The sequence below is a fragment of the Rhinolophus hipposideros genome, assembly GCF_964194185.1.
Source record: "Rhinolophus hipposideros genome assembly, chromosome: 20".
Lineage (NCBI taxonomy): Eukaryota > Metazoa > Chordata > Mammalia > Chiroptera > Rhinolophidae > Rhinolophus > Rhinolophus hipposideros.
Genome location: NC_138066.1, coordinates 40092581 through 40112566, shown reverse-complemented (window position 1 = coordinate 40112566; position 19986 = coordinate 40092581). Strand labels below are relative to the sequence as shown.

Below are 19986 nucleotides of genomic sequence, written 5' to 3'. Positions count from 1 at the left end.
GAGGTAACATGAGCCTCAGGGTGCTACTACCCTGTTTCCCCAAAAATAAGACCTAGCCGGACAATCAACTCTAGTGTGTCTTTTGGAGCAAAAATTAGTATAAGACCCGGTATAATATAATATAATATAATATAATATAATATAATATAATATAATATAATATAATATAAACATAATAAGTACTGGGTCTTATAGTAAAATAAGACCGGGTCTTATTAATTTTTATATTAATTAATATAAATTTTTGCTCCAAAAGACGCCATTAGAGTTGATTGTCCGGCTAGGTCTTATTTTCGGGGAAACACAGTATGAGGTGGACCTGGGGATAAGCATTTTACATTTATCTTGAATCTTCACAATAAGCCTGTGAGGCAGATATTATTAACCCCATGTTACATAGGAGGAAACCTGTATTAGGGTTCTCCAGAGAAACAGAACCAGTAGGATATATAGAGATATATAGGAAGAGATTTATTATGAGTGACTGGTTCACACAATCATGGAGGCCGAGAAGACCCATGATCTGCTGTCTACAAGCTGAGGACCCAGGTGAGGTAGTTCCAGTCCAAACCCGAAGACAGAAGAACTATATGAGTCCATGTCCAAGCCTGAAGGTCTAAGAACCAGGAGCCCTGATGTTCAAAGGCAGGAGAAGATGGACAGCCCAGCTCAAGCAGAGAGAAAATTTGCCCTTCCTCCGCCTTTTCGTTCTATTCCTGCCCTCAGTGGATTGGATGACGCCCACCCACACTGGGGAGGGCAATATTCTTTGCGCTACCAATTCAAATGCTAATCTCTTCAGGAAACACCCTCACAAACATACTCAGAAATAATATTTTTACCAACTATTTGAGCATCCCTTAGCCCAGTCAATTAACCACGACAAAACCCAAGCTCAGGGAAGTTACATGGCAGGCTCAAGTTTACAGAGCGTAGTAAGTCTGTTGGCCACAGCCATGCTTCTGGCCTGCCTGAGAGGATTACCTCCATCCTTAACCAGCTCCAGAAGTCAGGGGAATAGGTGGTCACTAGGGCCAATGCACGCAGCAACGACCTGTTGGGGAGAAAGGGCTTGAAGGATGGTGGGGCCCAGGTAAGCAGAGAGGCGAGGGAGGGAAGGACAAGCGAGGAGCACACACAGATGTGTGTGTGGGAGCAACTGGTTAGAAAGGGGTCACTGGGCAGGGGAGCCAGGCGGCCCCCAAGGCCAGGTAAGGGAGTTGAGGGGCCACACACAAGCCGCAGGGAGCTACCAAACGCCACCAACCCAGACTGGTGAGATGGGGGAAGTGGGACCAGAAGAGCAGGTAGCAGGAGAGGAGGGGACAGCACCCTGTTGCTCAGCCCCCCTCTCATTTCTATGCCTTCTATACAATTCTGTGCATCACATCCCATGGTCCTACCCCAAGGTTACCCTGATGCAAGTATCCCCTGCTTTTCCAAAGTTCACATTACACCACCTCGCTTTTACAAAAGACCTACATTACTACCTGTTTTCACTAATCGAAAAATATCCAAAGTGGATTTTCACCTTCATGAAAAAAGGCGAAAAGCGAAAATAAGGTACAGAGTTTGTTTTGCCTCAAGCAATTTAAAGGCAGTGTGCCACCCCGGGCATCGAGAATGGCTGAGCCAAGCTCCTTCCTTCCCCCTTCCTTCCTTCCTTCCTTCGTTCCTTCCTTCCTTCCCTGGGAACTATACTCAGCATCTCAGCATCAAGCCTCTAGAGCTTTGAACTGTATCTGTGAGCATCTGGGCTTTATCTCGATTTATGCTGTGCGTCCATGAACAAGATGTGTCCTAAAGTATCAGAAGAGCCTGAGAGAGCTTGGAAGGGTGTTACAATTAGCGTAAAACTGGACATAATTAGCATTTTAATCATGGTGGATGAAATAAAGACACTGTGCATGCATTGAATTTTTGGTCTTAGAATGCTCAAAAATGTTTCCATATAAATTAATGGTAATTGCTTCTTTGCTTTACGCCATTTCCATTTATGAAAGGGCTTATAGGAATGCTGTACTTTTGGATAGCGGGGGACACATGTATCTCTCCTCCATTGCCTCAGAAGGGAAGCCATCAGAAGAACAAAAGAAAAGAGATCATTCTTAACCCTTAAACTGAAAATAGGCTTCTGAAGCTCAGCAGAGATGACAAGGTCAGACAAAGTTCTTGAATCTGAGTCTGACTGCACGATCGCAGAGGGGGCTCACCAGTGCTTGTTGCCCATCCCCCTCCCCAACACTTTCTATAGTGCAGGGAGGGTGGAGGAGAGGTGGCATGGCAAGTTCTCTTTGTGCCTCAGTTTTCTCATCTGTAAAGGGGGACAATCGCACCTACCTCATGGTGTGTTGAGAGGATAAAGTGAGTTAATTCACAGTAAGCAGTGAGAACAGGGCAGCACATAGGAACTACTCAATAAATATTTCGATTATTATAATTATCATGGAGGAATGGCTTATCTGAGGTAGTGTCCTAAGTCCTCAAAGCTCACATATGGGGAAAGATACCATCCAAAGTTTCCCAAGTCCCTGAGAGAGATACAGATGGGCAACAGAAAGGCATCTCTGCACAAGCCAGGAGGGACATACAATGACGAGGACCAGATCCCTGGACGCTCAGAACATAGAGGAAGAAAGGAGAAAACGCTGGCTGGATGAGAAAACCTTCACAGACCAGGATTTCCCTAAAAGGGCTAAAACTAAAGTTCTGCCAATAGCTACTTTCAGAAGATAGTCCATTCTTTGCACTGACTGCCAGCACCAAATCCATTTCAAGCAGGAAGTACCTGCTTGCTGCTTCGCTCCGTTCCTTTCTGGCAACCCACCAGCTTTTTCAGACAAGGATGGAAATCTGCAGCTCAAGATGGAAGTCAGCCTCTTCCTGGGGCTCTTAGCAGCCCAGGCCCCTACGATAAAGGCCATCAGGCCAGGCCTGAACAGCTGGGCACTTTCATCTCATGCTGGTTCCCCTTAGAGCTGCTCCTTTTTTCTTCCAACTCCATTCCCTTTTCCTCCCTCTTCCTGCTTTCCTTTCTGGGGGTCTTCCCTCAAGCAGAAATCTTTACCTTGTGCCTGCAACGGACTCAGCCTTAGTGCCCAAGGCAGCTTGGCAGGGTACAGGCAGCTCTGTTCCAGGCGAGCCATGTGGTGTAGCTGGCTGGCTCCTCACCCCTGCGGCCTCACAGCGCTGCCCACTGGGCCAGGCCAACTCTGCCAGGACACCTGGGAGGAGGCATCTCTGCCCTGACAAGAAGAGGTTGTGAAAAGCCTGACACCATTCTCTCATTCATTCATGGATTCAGCGAGCTGTCCCTGAAAGTCCAGGTGGCCAGAGCTGGGCCCCTTCAGCCCTGCCAGTGAAGGTTGCTGGGCTCAGTTCCTAGCATACAGTACCCTTTGCCCAGGCCCAGGGGGAAGGGTCTCAGGGCATCCCCCACCCAACAAAAATGGCATGTGGAGGTGCTTAATGCTTAGTGAATTGAGCCAAAAGAAAGGAAGCTCTCTCATGAGCTCTACTAGAACAGTGCTAGAGCTAGAGGCAAATAGCCAACGTCCAGAGCCCTCCTCCTGCTCTGACAGAGGGCTGCTGGAGCGGCCCCTTACCCTCCTCCTGCAGCATCCCCCAGCAAAGAGGCTGGGAATGAAGTCTGTGGGGCGCCCCCAGGGCCTATAATGCTGTCTGTAATGCTTGCAGGTGAGGACAAGGCTAGGAAAGGAGAGAGCAGTGAGGACAGGTATTGCTGGAGTGATTTAAACCTCGGGACACTCACCAGCCACTGCCCTCCAGACAGCATTGGCCATTTGGGTCCTCACTTCCTCATCTGCTCCTGCCACCCCAGGAGTCAGCCCTCAGCTTTTCTTCACTCCCTGGGCAAGGGCTTCTGCCCAGGGTGACTCCCTGTAGCCAAGCTGTGGCCAAAGACTCACAGACGAAGCTGTTCCTGAGTTTGGAGAGAGAATCACTTCAGGGTGAAGAGGATTCATCATTACGGAAACTGATTGGATTGGGGCTCCCTCCCTAAAGTCACCGAGTCCTGCTGCTGCCATGGGGCTGCAGAGGGGAGAGCTGGAGGAAAACTGGAGGAAGGCCAAGCTGCTTTTCTTGGGCTCAGCCTCAGAAAAGCAGCTCACAAACGCCTGCTGGGGCTCCCTGACTCAGTAAATGGCACCCCACTGACTCTGCTGTGAGGCCAAAAGCTTTGGGGCATTTCCTGACCCCTCCCTCCTCTCCCACAGCACATCCAGTCCCTAGCAAGTGCGTCTGCTCTCCTTGCAGACAAATCTGTCTTTTCACACCACCAGAAAGATGCACAGAAACTAAGAAGTCGTTGCCCGTCGGGGCAGGGGACACAGGGGGGACACAGGCTGGGTAGGGACAGGGTGAGGCTCCTCAGTGTGTACCTTTTCATGTCATTTAGGCTCTGAACCATGTGACGCTACTACCCAGTCACAGAAGTAGAAACTTGTTTAAAAAATCATGCACAAGGCAAAACACGCACGAACGCGCATGTGCCCAGAATCGGACCACTGCTGCAGTCATGAGCCAAACCACCTTCTTAAAAGGTTAATCAGATTAGCCATTCCCACTGTACTTAAAACAAAGTCCACACTCTACCACCGGGCAATGCCGCCCCCCACGTCCCTGCCCCCACCCTTCCTCCCTCCCCACCTCAGGTTTCAGCCTCCCTGCTGGTTCCCTGAAGCACCAGGGACCCCCACAGCAGGGCCTGGGCTGTTTCACCTGCCTGACACCTGGCCTAGGTTTTCACATTGTTCACTCCTTCACCTCCCTCCCCAACCCATGTCCAAACTAGCACCCCCGCCCCTGGGCTGCGTTAGCCCTCCTCACAGCACCGGGCTGACCTGGCAGAGTTGAGCGTCCTCTGTTGGCAAGGCTCTCTCTTTGTTTGCTGCTGTATCTCCAGCTCAATTATCTGCTGAGTGAAAGAGCGGATGAGTGAAGCAGGTGTGTGGGGCAGGAGGTCCTGTGATCCATTCCCCTGCTCTGGGTGGTTTCAGAGCCCCAGCTCCCAAGGACAAGTGTGCGCTTTCGCGAAGCTCAGGCAGGTATGATGGCTGCTCTGGAAGGATGGTGATGGGAGGCCCCCACCCAGGGCTGGCCTCAGCACCACAAATACTCCGCCAGGAGCCACAGCCCAGAAATAACAATAACAGTTGGCATTTATGGGGCACATACTACAAGAGCTCGTGGCACTTGCTAGTCTGCTTTGCACAGATGATCTCACTTAATCCTCAAATACCCTTAAAGCAACCCGAGGAGGTGGGCCCTGTTCGCCCATCTTACACCTGTTGAAAATTGAGCTAAGTTGCACAAACTTACACAGGTGTCAGGTGGCTCCTGAGCTCTCTCACCCACATACAAATCAAGTAGAACAGAAAAACAGGGGAAAAGGTGAGGGGGCCCAAAAAGGTGAGGTCCTGGAAGAACAGAGCAGGGTGAGGGTCCCGTGAGGCCCAGAGATAGAAGCAAAATGGCGCACTGCAGAAAGAAGGCACGACGCGAGCTCCAAAGACAGCATGTATCTCTCAAGCGATATGAGGAACGAGGCTCACAACGGGACAAGGCAAGAATCCTCTCTCAAGCCTCTTAAAGGTGTTTTATTTGTTGCTTTTCTTTTTTCTTTTTTTTTTCTTTTGACAATAATGGCACATTAAAAAAATTAAGAACTACAAAAAAAGGACCATGTCTTGTGAGTCCATGTTCACATTGTCCCGCGCCGTGGCACCAGGACAGGCCGTACACTTCCACTGGGGCTGGGATTCCGGCCTCCTGGAAAGGCACTGGGTCAGCTCTGCATGGGGCCACTCCAGGAGCGTGGGCACTGTTCCTCTGGGCCCCACTAGAGGGCGAGCACCTGGAGCTGTCCCAAGCTCCCACTTCTCTGAGGCCCCCAAGACTCTGGAAACCCCCTCCTCTCTCTCTCCAAACCAGAGCCAGGAGCTGGAAACACGAGGAAACTTATTTTTGTCCCCACAGGGGACTCTTTAGGGACAGAGCCCTCCCCCGACCGGCAGGAGATGACACCCCAGCCCAGCTCGGTCACCCCCAAGAGGTTGGGTGTCTCTCCCCAGTCCTGTCTCCAGCCCAGCTGACACCACAGCGGTGCCCTGGCCCCTCCTGCCACGCCCAAGGGCCGCCCCAGCAGGCACAGGAATGATGAATGCTTGGACCCTTCAGCTGACCCCCCACCAAGAGCAAGAGGACTCCCCGAACCCGAGGGCCTTGGCTCAGAAGGAAGGGCTGGGTGAGAAGTGGGAAAAGGGGCTGGGGTGAGCGGCTCAGAGCTGAGGCTGCCAGGTGGGAAGGAGAGAAGCGACAGAGGCCGGCTGAGGGCTCAGCGGAGGCTCCTCAAGCTGTGCAGTGAATAGGGGATCCTAGGACATCGATCAACAGGCCTCGGCAGGGGGGTCTGGGAAGAAAGAGGCAGAAAGAGGCTTCTGTCCTGCCTCTGGTTACTGTAGGGGCACAGGCCCAGGTGACAAGCCCTCAGGTCCCCCAAAAGGCAAACACCACGCTGCTCTCAGTCAGGTCTCAGCCCAGCCCTCATGGGAGGGAGGGACCCCACCAGCCCAGGCCCTGCCCAGCCCCACCTCCCAACAGCAGCTCCCAAGGACACCCCTCCATAGCCCATCTTGGACTGGTAGCTAGTGGGGGGCCCAGCTGACCCAGCTCCTCCTGCCCAGGCCCTGACCACGCCCTTGGCTCTACTCCTGCTGCTCGTTCATTTCCATGTCAGACACCAGAATGTTCTTCTCAGTGGCCTCGCCGGGACCGGAGGAGCTGCGGCTGTAGCGGGCACCCTCAAAGGCCCCACGCTCCACACTCTGTCGCCGTCGGTAGAGAATCATGGCCGCGGTCATCAGGGCCAGGAGCAGCAGCACTGCCATCAGCACCACCACCAGCGCCGCCGGGTTCTCTGGCAGCGCTGCTGTGGCAAGAGGGACATTCAATCAAGAAACCCCACCACTGCCAGGAGCCCGCTGCCCACCACCGAGATTGAGGGGAAAAGGAGGGAGAAGGCTAGTCTTAGCCCTGCCTTCTACTCACCTGACGGGGAGAAGCTGCTCTCCTCAGCTGCAGGGAAGAAGGTGGAACCAGTTAAGAACAGCACTAGTAATAATAACAATAATAAGCAAAGACATATAGAGCACTTTCTGAGTGCCAGACACTTAATTAGTTCATTTCATCTTGTAGGTAATGTTATTATCCCCGTTTTACATACAAAGAAACTGAGGCCATAGAGTTTAAGTAATTTGCCCAGGGTCACGTAGATGGTAAGTGGCTTGGCCGGGGCTTGACCCCTGCCCATGCCCTTAACCACTACAAAATGATGGGTTTGCTGTCTATCTTGGAAATTTGTAGGAAAAGCCAGTCCTTCCTACAGATCAATTTATCCCAGGGGAGGATCCCAGCAGCCCCAGACCTATCTGTTCTTTTCTTCACATGCACTGTGTCGCCTGCAGAATGAGTCGCAGCCCCAGGCCACACCCCAGCACCAGCTTCGTGGGGGTGGAAGGAGGCTGCGCGGTGTGCCTGCCCGGGCACTCACCTCGAGGGAGCTTGCAGACGACACCCATGGTGATGTTGGTGCAGGCGCCAGGCCGCCACAGCCCGCTGCTGCTCTGGATCCAGTAGCAGGTGTTATGACTCAGCATGCTGGGGCCCAGGCCAGGGGGCCCCCAGTTGGAATAGTTCACAGCTGTGTTGTCCTGCCAGACCAGGGCGCCTCCTATGGGGAAGAAGGCACTGAGGGGGTGCAGGGGAGGGGACACGTGGTGGAGCAGAAGCAGGTGGGAAAGAGCAGGCATGTTCTAGAACCAACTCTCCCTCCCACAAGTCCTCACGGCCACCAAGCCCTGGTGGAGGGCATCTCCCCCACAGCCTGAGGCCTTAACTTCCTCACCCCACACACAGGGTACCCACCTTTGGGGTTGAAGTTCATGCCTAGCCAGGCGCCCCGACTCTGGCCTTCAGAGCTCTGCAGATGCTCCCAGACAAACACGTTCTCCATTTCATCCAGAATGGACAGGACTGTCCCACCCACTGACACAAGGGAGGTCCACATCAGGGCATACGGGTCTCCCTGAGGTACTAGAGCCCCCCCAGAGGCCCCAGCCCTCCTCTCTGGCCGCCTGGGTAAAGGATGGTGTGGAGTCCGTGCATTCGTGTGTGCACGTGCTCACATTACAGGGGTATATGCGTACGATGTCACATATGGTCTCTGTCTATGGGAATGTGACAGGGCACTTATGTGTGAGTGTCCTCGGGAAGAGTGTAGCGTGGGGACTGCTTTCATGGGGTCTGAGTGTCCAGGAGCGGGGTCGGGTTCTTGGCGGCCCTCACCCACCTCTCTGGCAGCGCTGCAGCGCCTCCTTGTGGCCCAGCAGCAGCTCCATGTGGAAGGAGTAGCAGTGCTCCCGGAAGGGAATCCATGCGGAGTCGGCCAGGCCCTGGGGACAGCTGCCGTGGTAGCTTATTCTTCGAGGAGGAGGGGGCCCTGTAAGGGGGCGGGATTGATGAAGGGGCCCAGAGTCCTCCCCGGCATGGCCTACGCCTTGCCCACCCCTCCGTCCAAGCAGGTGGGCGCTCACTGTTGTTAACTTCACACATAGCTCCCTGCAGCTTGGTGTCGCAGCTGGCGGTACGCCAGGCCCCATCCACGTCCACATAGGCGCAGCCTCCTGGCTGCTGGGGCTCCCCATCCTGCCAGCTCACGTAGCTCAGGGGCTCCTCTGAGACCCAGGAGTACCGCCGGGAGCCCTGAGCACAAGAAGGCTATCAGGGTGGAGGAAGGGGACCAGCCACGGGAGGTGGGGGCAGGTAAGGCAGGGGGTTAGGAAGGGACAGGGAGGAAACTCAGGGGGGTGGGCCCAGTCTCGGTGCCAGGACAAGGGTTGGGAGCCCACCTCTTCACTGGCCAGCCCGATCCAGAGTGGTGTGTGCAGCCCTCGGGCAGCCTGAGTGAGGAAGGCCTGGGTGTAGGGGTCAGGCACGTGTGCCAGGCTGGTGTTGCGGCTCTCACACAGCAGGAGGGCATCATGCCAGCGAAGTGGCTTCTGCAGCAGCCGGAAGGTGCCACTGAGGTAGGAGAGTTCAATGCCCGGGGCAGGGGGCGATGCTGCTGGGGATGGGCTCAGCGAGGGGTCTACAGGGAAGGAGACAGGGCTCAGGCACGAGGCTGGGGGAGCACCAGGCATCAGGCAGAGACCACGTTTCCATGGGGCACAGCGCTTGGCACAGACTAACACTGAGTGTTAGCCACTATTATGATTAATAATGCATTCTCGCTGGTAAACGGAGGAACAAGCTGGAGCCTTGAATTCTCCTACCCCAGGACCCCAAGGCAGAGGGATGCGCAATGCAGAAGCTGAGGCTGCTGGATCCCATGTGCAATGTCTCGTCTTTCCTGGTCAGTCCTTCATACCCCAAACCTTTTTCCTGAGCCCCCTCGGTGCTCACTACTTTTCCCTCTGATTGGTACCTGGCCTTTCTGCCCACCTGTTTCCCAAGCAGGTACAAGACTCTGGGGGTGACCTCAAAGACCCTTGAGCTCAGGGACCATGTTTCATTCCTCCTGACATGGCCCGCAGCATCTAGCCCAGTGATGGGGTTCCCAAGTTCACCTGTGCCCTTCTGGCAGATGAAGCCGTGTGTTTCCTCCGTGCAGCTCCGATCATCCCAGCGGCCAGTGAAGTGGGCTGAGGGGCTATGCAGGACCACCGCACAGCTGGTCTGGGGGGAAGGAGCTGCTCAGGGGAGCCCCAGCAGCTGCCTCCACCTTGTGCCACTGCCCCCAAAAGGCACTATGAGTAAAGACGCTGGAAGAGGGGGAACCCAGGGAGTGAAGGCAAGTGCCACAATCTAGGGCAGCAGAGCAAGGGGTGGGTGGCAATGGAGAGTGAGGAGGGGCTTCCTCACCGGTATGTTGCCACTGGGAGCAGGGCTAGGGCCAGAGGGTTCCCCCGGTGCCCAGTTGGCATACAGGAGAGGCTCTTGCTCCACCCACTGGAAGTCCCTCTGCGAGGCATGGAGGCCAATCCAAAGGTCAAAAGTCACATTGGGCAGGCTGGCTGTGATGAATGCTACAGTCCCCCAGAAGAGAAAGTTATGAGCAACAGGGCAGCCCGCTGCTCACTCTGCACTAGCCATTTTGGGGGACTGTGTCAGAGGATACTGGGGCCTCCCCAGGGGCTGGCCCTACCTTGTTCTAAGGGGTTTGCAATGGTGACCAGTTGGGCCTCTTGCTGTTCACAGGAGAACTGTGCCTCTGACCACTTCACCTGGTCCTGGGGGTCCTGGCCCTGGATTCGGAAACACTGGGGGCGGAGGGGGAGGCATGATGTCCAGTTCCACCTCCCTGTCCCACAAACCCAGAAACTCCACTGCGTATCCCTCCCCAGCAGCAGGCCCTGGGGAGGCTTTGGGAGCTGTGAGAAAAATATCAGAACCAGGACATCTGGGTTCCCTTGAGCAAGGCTCTAGTACCCTCTCAACCTGCCGCAGCAGATCACACACACTTGCCCACACTCTGGGGAATTTTTAGTCGGAGGACTTCTTTGGGCCACCAAAGGCTCTACTACCCATGACAATGGCACCTGGGCCAAGCACTGAGAGGTAGGACAAGGCTGTCTCACCCTCTGCTAAACATCCTGAGTGTTGTCTGAAATCTGTTATCTTGCCCTTTGAACTTACATGATCATCTCTACGATAGTTTTATCTTTATTTTTAAATGATCTGTGTTAGTCAACAGCTTCTAACGCTTGTAATTTTATGTTTCTCTTTCCCACCTTCATTTTTTCCATAATGTGAAAGGAAATCTTTATCACGCGAAGACTCTCTCTTTGAAAATGAAGGATGTACAGTAATTTTCTGCTCAGAGGCAGTGTGATGGAGAGAAAGAATATATGTAAAATTCATTCTGTTTTATATTAGGTGGAAGAACCTTTGAGAAGAAGTTTTTGGAAAATTTTAACGACATGAGAAAATGCTCAAAATACAACACTGAGAAAAAAAAGCTGGATACAAAATTGCATTATTTAGTATGATCTCAATTATGCAGAAAAAGGCAGGAAGGGGAGTAAAATATAGTGGTTATCTCTGGAGAGTATGGGTGAGTTTTATTTTCTTTCTGTATTTTCCAAAGTTTTAATAATACACAGGCCTTACTATATTTTTTAACAGAAAAAGCAGAATATTCGCTCAACTATTGTGAGGAGAGTAAGCTCTATGACGCTAAGAGGCTGGTTGCACTCCAATGTATGACAAAGACTTATGGATTATATTATCTAGGGTTACCTAATCTAATCTTCTCAGTCGGAACAAGTGGTCTTACAATATCCTGCAAAGAGAGGATGGAAGCTCACGGAACGATGCCAGCACAAACAAGGAAACCTCCACCTTCTCTTCCCGGGATAAACTGCCTTCAGCTACCAGTAAAAACAATGAAGGTCTAATCAGGTCTGATCAGTTAGCAGAGGGTGCAAACAGAACCACTTTTGGAAAGAAACTCATATTCTAGAAGAAGCATTTTGAAAACATGTTTAGAAACATATCCACTCTAATTTTATTGCCCCAAACTTTCCTACCTGTACACTCAAAACACTTGAGAAGAAAATTTTCTAAATGTTATTTTTAAAAAATCTGCCAAAGACTGTTTTTTTTAACCTACTTGATCAGGTCTTATGGTTAGTATATGAGGGAGATTAGTTTCAAATGCAGAAATTTACCAGCCAATTTTTATAGAAAAACCTTTCTTTAATTAGAAGGACTGAAAAGTGGAGAGAATGTCTTAGGAAGCCCAGCCAGTGATCGATGAACTTTTTTCACTTTGATCTATTTGTCTTTGTGAGTCAACTTTTTAATCTGCAACAAGCATTAAATCCATGTTTTGAAATAATCAGAACTTCAAACAAGACCCGTGATTCATGAATCACAAAGTGTCGGACCAAGATTTTTTAAAAATAATGACGAATATGCAACCACTGTGTTCTTTATAATTATTTAAATGTTAATAGTGATGATTGATAATTTTTGAGTGAGCACAAAAATTTTTTCATACCACTAATATAGAAAAATTTTTAAACTTAAAAATACTATTTTAAAATCTTTAGCTCATGCTGAATACTGTTTTGTTCTTGTGTGTATTTTCCTATATATAACATTAGTCACATTAGTATGGAATTAAATATACACATATATATTATGTACTCACACATATACAGGGGGAGCCAAAATAATGTATACACATGACTCGTGTTCATCTTTTGTTATTGGTATATATTGAGTATTACAATTTTAATAGTTTTTTCCTTTCTTAAAATGTTTATACATTATTTTGGCACCCTCTGTATATAACATACACACACACATACTTTGTACGTTCAATATTTTATTTCACTAATAGTTCATTATAAAAAAGTTTGACGACCGCTGATCTATAAAACTCACCAACTCTTTGGACAATCTCAGTTCCTGATGGATCAGGTGTTATCACACGGAGTCATTTTCTAAGAAGTCTAGCCCTGGCTTGGGGGCCAAGTAGGAGAGGGGTGGGTACAGGCAAGAGGCCATGACTTCTGGCCTCTTGGGTGTTGGCAAATGGCCAGGACTTCTGAGGCTCCGCCTTCCCATATTCACATCCTCTCCCCGACTCCTGTGGGTGACCCCCCTCCTCCTACCTTGTTGAGGAACTGATTCCAGCCAGAGGGGCAGCCCCCCAGCGCCGTGGGTGGCAGGTCGGGGGGCTGCATCTTTCTGGTGCTATTGCTGCGTTTGCAGATGTAGGGCAAGGCTGTCAGGCACCTCTGGTCCCCCCAGTCCTCTGCAGAGAGGGGAGGAAAGGGCAGTCACCCCCAGTTCAGGATAGGGATGGCAGCATGCTTCTCTCATGCTGAGAGGAAGCTGAGCTGGGGCTCAGGTCCCTGTGCCCAACTCTGAACTCAAGTCCTCTGTGGCTGTGGGACCGTGGGGACAGGCCTTCTCCTCTCTGGTCTGGCCCTACTTGAGTTGTGGGAACAAAGAGAATGAGAAGAGACTGAGGGCCCCTGCCCACGTTCACCTCACTGGCCCCAACATTGACCCTCTCCTCAGCTTCTGTTACCCCGTGCCCCCACCTTGCCCTCACCTCGGCTGGCCGTCATGTACACGCACTTCTTATCCTTGCCGATGGGCCGAGGTTTGCCAGGTGCCCAGGAGATGAAGTTTATAATGGATCCATCTGTCCACCTGCAGTGGCACCAAGTAGGGGTGACTCCAGCACTGGCCCCAGTCTCCACCTCTCCCATATACAGCAGTGAAGGCCGTGGGAAAGAGGGCAAGGAAGGGCCCAAGTGCAGGAGCTCGTCTGTAGGCTGAGGAGTGGGGCTGCTGTGCTCAGTACAAGGGAAGACCTGAGGACCTGGTGCCTCCATAAGGCCCGGCCTTCCCTGGACACCGACTTCTCCAACTAGAGAAGAAGTCTAAGAATCCCAGAGCAGGGCTCCAAGGGCAGCAGTGTGCGGATACCCATGTGCTCCTGGTCCTTCCTGCCTCAGTGCATGGCAGGTGGGCCCTGAATACAAACAGGCCCCTCTGGACTGTTGTCACGTTCTTCCCCATGTCCTGAGGGGGACTCCTTTATGAGTGACTCCAGCAGAACATGAGCTGCCATGATTTAGTGCCCAATAACGTGCTAGATTCTGTGCTAAGGACCTCACATATCTTATTTCTAATTCTCACAACAATCTTCCCAGGCAGACCTCATTCTTCTCAGATGAGAAACTAATTTCAGATGAGAAAACTGAGGCCCAGAAAGGTTAAGTCACTTGCTCAAAGCAACACAGCCAGCACAGAGCAGGGGTGCATTCAAATACACGTCCATCAGTCTGTGTGTGCTGTGCAGCCTCCCGACCTGCAGCCCGGGGTTGGGGCCAGCCATCCAGGCATGCACCCCCTCCCACACCCGCTCCCCCCACTGCCAGGGCTCCTACCTGAAGCGTCCATCACTCTCCGAGGTGTGCAGGCCAATCCACCAGTGCTGCTCCTGGCCTCTGGAGAACTAGGGAAGCCAGGCGAGCAGGGGAGGGTCGGCAGGGCCTCTCTTTCATGCTCCTGGGCCTGCCCTCCCCTGCCCACAGCCCCATCCTCCCTCCCGTGCCCACCTTCTGCAGGTTGTGCCCCAGGAAGTCCAGCTCTGCCTGGCTGTGCACAGAAGCCAGCTCAGCCTGGAACCACGTGCAGACGCGCTGTGCCTGCGCCCACGTGGAATGGTGTTCAAAGAACTTGTACTCGGCCTCCTGGAAACGCAGCCATTCCCGCCGGCCTGCGCGGGCAGTGAGGGCGTGGGAGTGGCGGCCAGGCTGCAGCTCTCTGCCCGCCCATGGAGAAGGACAAGGCTGGTCCAGGGCAGAGTCAGAGCAGGTGGGCCTGCGAGCCCACCTGACTGATACTGGCCAATAAGTTATAGGTGCCCCGATCCCTTTTCTTTTGGCTTGAACCCCTAAATTTTTTCGTTTTTTTCCTGGCTAGGTCCTGCCCCAGAGGTGACACCCCTTCCCCTCTCTGGACTGCTATAGGGAACAGGATGGACGGGGGGCCTCACCTTGTGGGTTGACATCTGGCTCCCGCACGTCCACACCTACCGGGACAATGGAAACGAGATTATGCAGGGAAAGGAGAACCTCCCCGGGATCCTGGGCCTGCCGCCATTTGCCCCATTCCGTCCCCCAGAACTACCCCCACCCAACCTCGAGGGATCTTGCAGATCCAGTCCAGCTGCGTCTCGCACTGCATGGCCACCCACTGCAGGGAGGCCAGGTCGAGCACTGCACAGCCCCGGATATCGTCGTCATCGTGCCGGCTCCGGTCGAAATTGTGGTAAGAGAACTGAAGACGGAGGTCAGAGTGGGAGAGGGTCCTAAGGCACGAGGCGCAGGCTGCCCCCATCCCCAGAAGAGATGAACAAGAGGCCTGGCCTGAGCTGGGAACCCCCCAACCTGAGCTGGACGACCCCCATCCTCCTTTCCGCTACCTGCCAGTTCCGGCCAGAAGCCCTAGCTCTTGTTCAACCTCACCCACGTCCACGCCCTGTGCGCCCCGCCCCCAGAGGACCACGCCCACCATCAAGCCTCTCCCACTGATGCCCCGCCCACCTCCTCCAGGCCTCACCCCCAGGCCGTCACTCCAGCGCCAGCTCTGCCCCAGTCTGGGGTCTCGACGGTTTAGGCCGATCCAGAACCAGTGCTGCTCATGGATCTCAGGCTCAGATTCACTTCAGCACAACCCAGGGGTTGGGACAGAAGAGACTGGAGTGAGAGGAGCAGGGGCCAAACACACCCCCGCCCCTTACAGCTCTCACCTGGGCAGCCCCAGGGCCTGAGGTCTCTCCATCTGGGCTACATGCTCACCTGGGGTGGGGGATGCACTATTGGGGCCACTTAAAAGCTCTCGCCCCAGAGAACTGGACCAGGCCCCCAGATCATGGAGTGGTGGGTGGCCTGGCTCCCTCCCATGGTTTCCCTTTGGGTGGGGTTTGCTCTGCCAGCAAGACTCGGAAGCTTTCACCTTAGGGAGTTTAGAAGTCCATGGGGGTGGATAAACCTGGGACTCTGGGATCAGGTAAACATGGATGCTAGGCCTGCTTCACCCATGGAGCAGCTCTGTGACCTTGGGGAAATAACCCAATCTCTCTCTGTCGATTCACAAGGTCACTAATAATGTCTGCTTGCTAGGGTTGCTGAGAAGATTACATAAGGATTAAATGTTTAGCACAGTACCTGGTACCTGGTGAGAAGCGATCAATATGAGCTATTAGAATTACTAGTCAAATAATGTAATTGTGGTATTTGCTGGGAGGAGATATCCTTGGAATTAAGACCTCAGGAAGCCTGAATCCACCTGGATTTTTCCCAGGGCTATAGATTACAGGTGTGTGTGTATCATAGGAGGCCTGGAGCCCACGGGACAGAGATGGGGTCCTGGAGGGACCTCCACTGGCAAATGCTCATTTTTGTAGCCTTTGCCCCTTGTCTCTCAGGAAAAGCTTTTTATTGAGGAGTGTGTTATTATGGGATGGGATAGGGTGGGGGGAAACACTCTACTTGTCTAAGGTTTTGTAATGGAGGACGGATGGGGAGGAGTTACTGTGTAAGTTTGTGAGCCTGAGGGGGCGTTGCTGGCTCTGTGATGCTGGTGGACAACACCTGGTCTCCAATTCCAGGAAGACCAGGGGTACAGAATGGTCCTGGCACTAGCAGCAGATACACAGGTCTCCCCAAGCCCTCACACAGGCCACACTAGCCCTCACACAATCACCTTCGCCGTGGCCCCTGCCGAGCAAAACCAAGAGCCACACACACAGGCACGCACGCAGACCACCACCCCAGGCTCAGTACCCGAAGATCTTGTTGAGCATATTGGCCACAAAGTGCTCTTCCTCATAGCTGGCCAGGCTCAGCAGCTGGGCCCCCAACTCCTGGCAGGCCCCCTGGGCTTGGACCCAGCTCTTCTTGTCCTGCAGTCGCTCTGAGCTGAACACCTGCAGGAGCAGAGCCCAGCTGTCCAACCGATCCCCACTGGCCCACTTCCCCGGGGGACACCTGCCCCGCTATGACAGCAATGGGGAGGGGGGCTGGGCTTTCACTGCACAGGGGGTCCAGGCTAGCTAAGACAATGCTGCTCATCAGAGAATGAGCCTAGAGGAGGAGAGCCGGCACAGGCAGGTCCTGCAGAACGCCCCCTGCCCGGTCCCCCTGACCAGTAGCAAGATCTGGCTCTTATCTCAGCAGAGCCACAATTAGCTGTGAGCAAGTCCCTCCCCCTCCCTGGACTTCAGATTTTCCATGTAATAAAAGAGCCTGGACTACGTCAGTGGCTCCCAAACCCAGCTGAGTTTAAAAATAAGGAATACCAGGCCCCACCCCAATCTACGGAATCCCCATCTCCATTGTGGCAGCCTGAAGATTTTCTTTTTATCAAGCTACCCAGGCAATTCTGAAGAGCAGCCAGCCTGGCCCCCAACATGTGGGAACCTCTGAAACCAACAATCTATATGGTTTCTTCAATTCCTCAAATGTGTGCTCGCTTCAGCAGCACATATACTAAAATTCCTCAAATGTTTATTGAGCACCTACTATGTGCCAGGTCTCAGATTCCACTGACAAGTTTCACCAGAAATGCTCTGTCTGTCATCCATTGTGGGGAAAAGTGTTTTCGGGGCCACTGTTTGGATGGTAGGTGGGTTCTACTTGGACCTCCCACCCCCAACCAAGGTGAGGTGCCTCTTTGTTCTCTTCTCTCTCCCTCCCCTTATGCCAAAGACTGCATACCTTATAGCAGTGCCGGAGTTTGGGGTCTGAGGCCCAGCCCTGGGGACACGAGCCAGTGAGGCTGGGCGTAGGGTCTGGCCCAGGCAGTTCGGGTGTCACTGGTGTACCCAGGCTCTGCCTGCAGATGTAACGAGCCCGGAACATGGTGCAGTTCTTCACCTCCCACAGCCCCATGGCGCTGCCCGTGGCCAGGGCCACGCAGCCCCCACGGCTGTACCCTGAAGGAAGAAGAAGAGAGACCCTTATGCTGAGGAGGACTCATGGTCTGGCCCTCCCTCACATGCCCGTGGGGCACCACCACAGCCCTCGCACTTGGAACCGGCTTGGCCAGCTCTGCAAGGACACACTGTGTGGGGCTCAGGTGGGAAGAAGGGAATGGAGGCAGAGTCATAGCGCTATGTTCACTCATATGAGATCTTAGGCAAGTTGCTTAATCTCTCTGAGACTATTCATCATTGACCTCATCAGGTTATTCAAAGTGTTAATAAAGATAATGAATGTAAAATGGTAATAATAATAATAGCACTTATATTGTGCTCACTATTCTAAGAGCTTTACTTGTATTAACCCATTTAAGCCCACATCAACCCCAAGAGGAAAGCTCCAATATCCCCATTTGACAGATGAGAAAACTGAGGCTCAAAGATGCAAAGCTAATAAACAGCAGAATCAGGATCTGAGCTGGCAGTTTGGCTCCCGAGCCTGTCTCTTGATGGCTTCACCGTACTGTACAAATAATCAGTTCACTGGGTCTTGGTCCTGGCAGGGCAGGTCCACCGAGGCAAGTCAAAGAAGGGGGCTGACCAAGCGCTGTCGAGGAAGGGCTCACCGGGCTGGTCCCGGTTCCAGTGGGTGTACATGACTTCATCCCCACTGAGCCAGCGGAAGGAGCCGGTGCTGTTGAGGTCCTGCAGGGCGGTCCAGAAGTACTCGCCATCCCAGCTGTAGATGAGGCTGCTGACAAAGGCCTGCTCGAACCTGTGGGGAGAAGTCTGGTCGCTCCCCACCACTCCTCGGGCCACAGGTAGATGCTCTGCCCTGGGAGTTTGGCTGCTGTGTCCGACCAATAACTTGCTCAGGGAAGTGGGGACCCCTGGGACCCTGCAACTACCACATAGCAACCCAGCTCCGCCTCTCCTGTGTGCACTTCTGTGCCTTACTGAGAAGTAGACAAAATCAGACAGAGCCAAGGCCTCTCTTGGGCATCCAGCCCACGTCTACACCTGTTCATGCCCCTGCCCAGTGTGCCCCACCCTAGGGTGGCTTAATAGTCAGATTCATTCTCGTGACAATATTAGAAAAAGGCCCTGGAGTCAGTTGAGGCTCAAAGGACTCAGGTCCCTCTGTACTTGATAACAGGATGCTATCCCATTTTGTGCAAGGGCCACATTAGGCCAGGACATGGGTGAAGGCTGGTCTGGGTGCCCAGCCCCTCCTGTACCTGTTGGTGATGGTGACCAGCTGAGAGCCGTAGTCGGTGCACAGGCGCCGGGCCTCACTGTAGGTCACTTGGTCCTCTCCCAGCCAGTAGCAGGATGGGCTGTGCCACTTCCAACCCTGGCTCGAGAGTGGGCAAAAGAGGGGTGTCTGTGGGGACGATGCTCCTGTCACCCATAAATTCTGGGGCAGGGGGACGCCATCAGTGGCATCACTGAATGAGCTGCAGGCTTGGACACAGCATAGAGGGCACTTGTTTGAAACCAGGGATGGTTCTTCCTATGCTGTGTTCTACACCTGTCACTCCATACTCTCCCTCCCACCATTACCCACAACTGCCAGACCCAGGGTGGAAACATGGCCTAGCAATGGCTGAAAGGGGGCAGCCAGTGACCTGGCCCATGGCCTGGTGCAGAAAGATAAGTGGCCCATAACACTCCTCTCTTGAATATTTAAACCAAGAGAAGCAATGGGAAAATTGCCAGTTGGCTGAGAAACCAAGCCAAAAAGCTTGGAGAATTGCCAGGATGTGGAGGAGGCTGGGTAATCCTCAGGGGCCTGGAAAAGTGGAGAAGCTGGAATAAGGAGGATGCGCCTGGCCTAAGGGCTGGGAGGGGAAACAGACCCTCAGCGAGGGGCAGCAAAGCTGTGGAAGAGAGACCACCACTCCTGAGCAGCTGGCTCTCCACTACCCAGCCCCAACATTCCCCAGACTCCTCTCCCTTTGGGCCACCCTGAGGGGCTCTCTGCTCCTGCGGCTCAGATGAGGAACTGAGACTCAGAGAAACTACGTGATTAGATTTTGTACACAGATGGTACAAGGTGGAGCCTGGACTTGAACCCATACCACAAAGATTGTGCCTGTCCTCACCACAGCCCTGCTTCCCCGAAGATGACATCAGATGCCTGCCAGGGCCTTTCCCTCCAGCAGCCCTTGAAGTGGGAAGCCTTGGGGTGGGCTCGAGGTTGGGAGAAAGAGACACAACCCCTTGGGCAGGAGCCAGGGCAGAAGAGAAGGAGGGGGTGTGGAGGGCGGTGTGTGTGCATGTGTGTGCATGCGTGTGTGCGCGCGCGTATGTGTGTGTCCCGTATGCCCAGCAGGGCTGTGCTAAGACCCCTAGCTCTCCTGGGGTGTTAACTGTGGACGCTCAAACCCCACACACATTCTAGGCCAACCCTGGTGCCACGGTTGTTAGTAGTAATTCCTGTCTACCCCTCTCCC

General features: G+C 53.2%; 1 protein-coding gene across 3 annotated transcripts in view; it reads right to left on the bottom strand.

Annotated features, from left to right (window-relative positions):
• Positions 1-5560: 5560 nt before the first annotated feature.
• Positions 5561-19986, bottom strand: part of MRC2 (mannose receptor C-type 2) — a 50932-nt gene continuing 36506 nt past the window's right edge. For 2 of the 3 annotated variants that reach the window (XM_081027308.1, XM_081027310.1), the window contains exons 10-30: positions 18769-18884; positions 18157-18305; positions 17328-17545; positions 16395-16537; positions 15169-15271; positions 14748-14886; positions 14603-14638; positions 14163-14323; positions 13992-14059; positions 13148-13248; positions 12702-12844; positions 10226-10340; positions 9943-10106; positions 9648-9756; positions 8931-9169; positions 8616-8784; positions 8372-8521; positions 7948-8067; positions 7574-7753; positions 7072-7098; positions 5561-6952 (exon numbers count right to left, since the gene is read on the bottom strand). In XM_081027308.1, the coding sequence (XP_080883434.1) occupies positions 6729-6952; positions 7072-7098; positions 7574-7753; positions 7948-8067; positions 8372-8521; positions 8616-8784; positions 8931-9169; positions 9648-9756; positions 9943-10106; positions 10226-10340; positions 12702-12844; positions 13148-13248; positions 13992-14059; positions 14163-14323; positions 14603-14638; positions 14748-14886; positions 15169-15271; positions 16395-16537; positions 17328-17545; positions 18157-18305; positions 18769-18884 (2874 nt within the window). In that variant the 3' untranslated portion in view covers positions 5561-6728. The remainder of the gene's footprint in view (positions 6953-7071; positions 7099-7573; positions 7754-7947; positions 8068-8371; positions 8522-8615; positions 8785-8930; positions 9170-9647; positions 9757-9942; positions 10107-10225; positions 10341-12701; positions 12845-13147; positions 13249-13991; positions 14060-14162; positions 14324-14602; positions 14639-14747; positions 14887-15168; positions 15272-16394; positions 16538-17327; positions 17546-18156; positions 18306-18768; positions 18885-19986) is intronic. The other variant, XM_081027309.1, reaches the window with a different exon arrangement.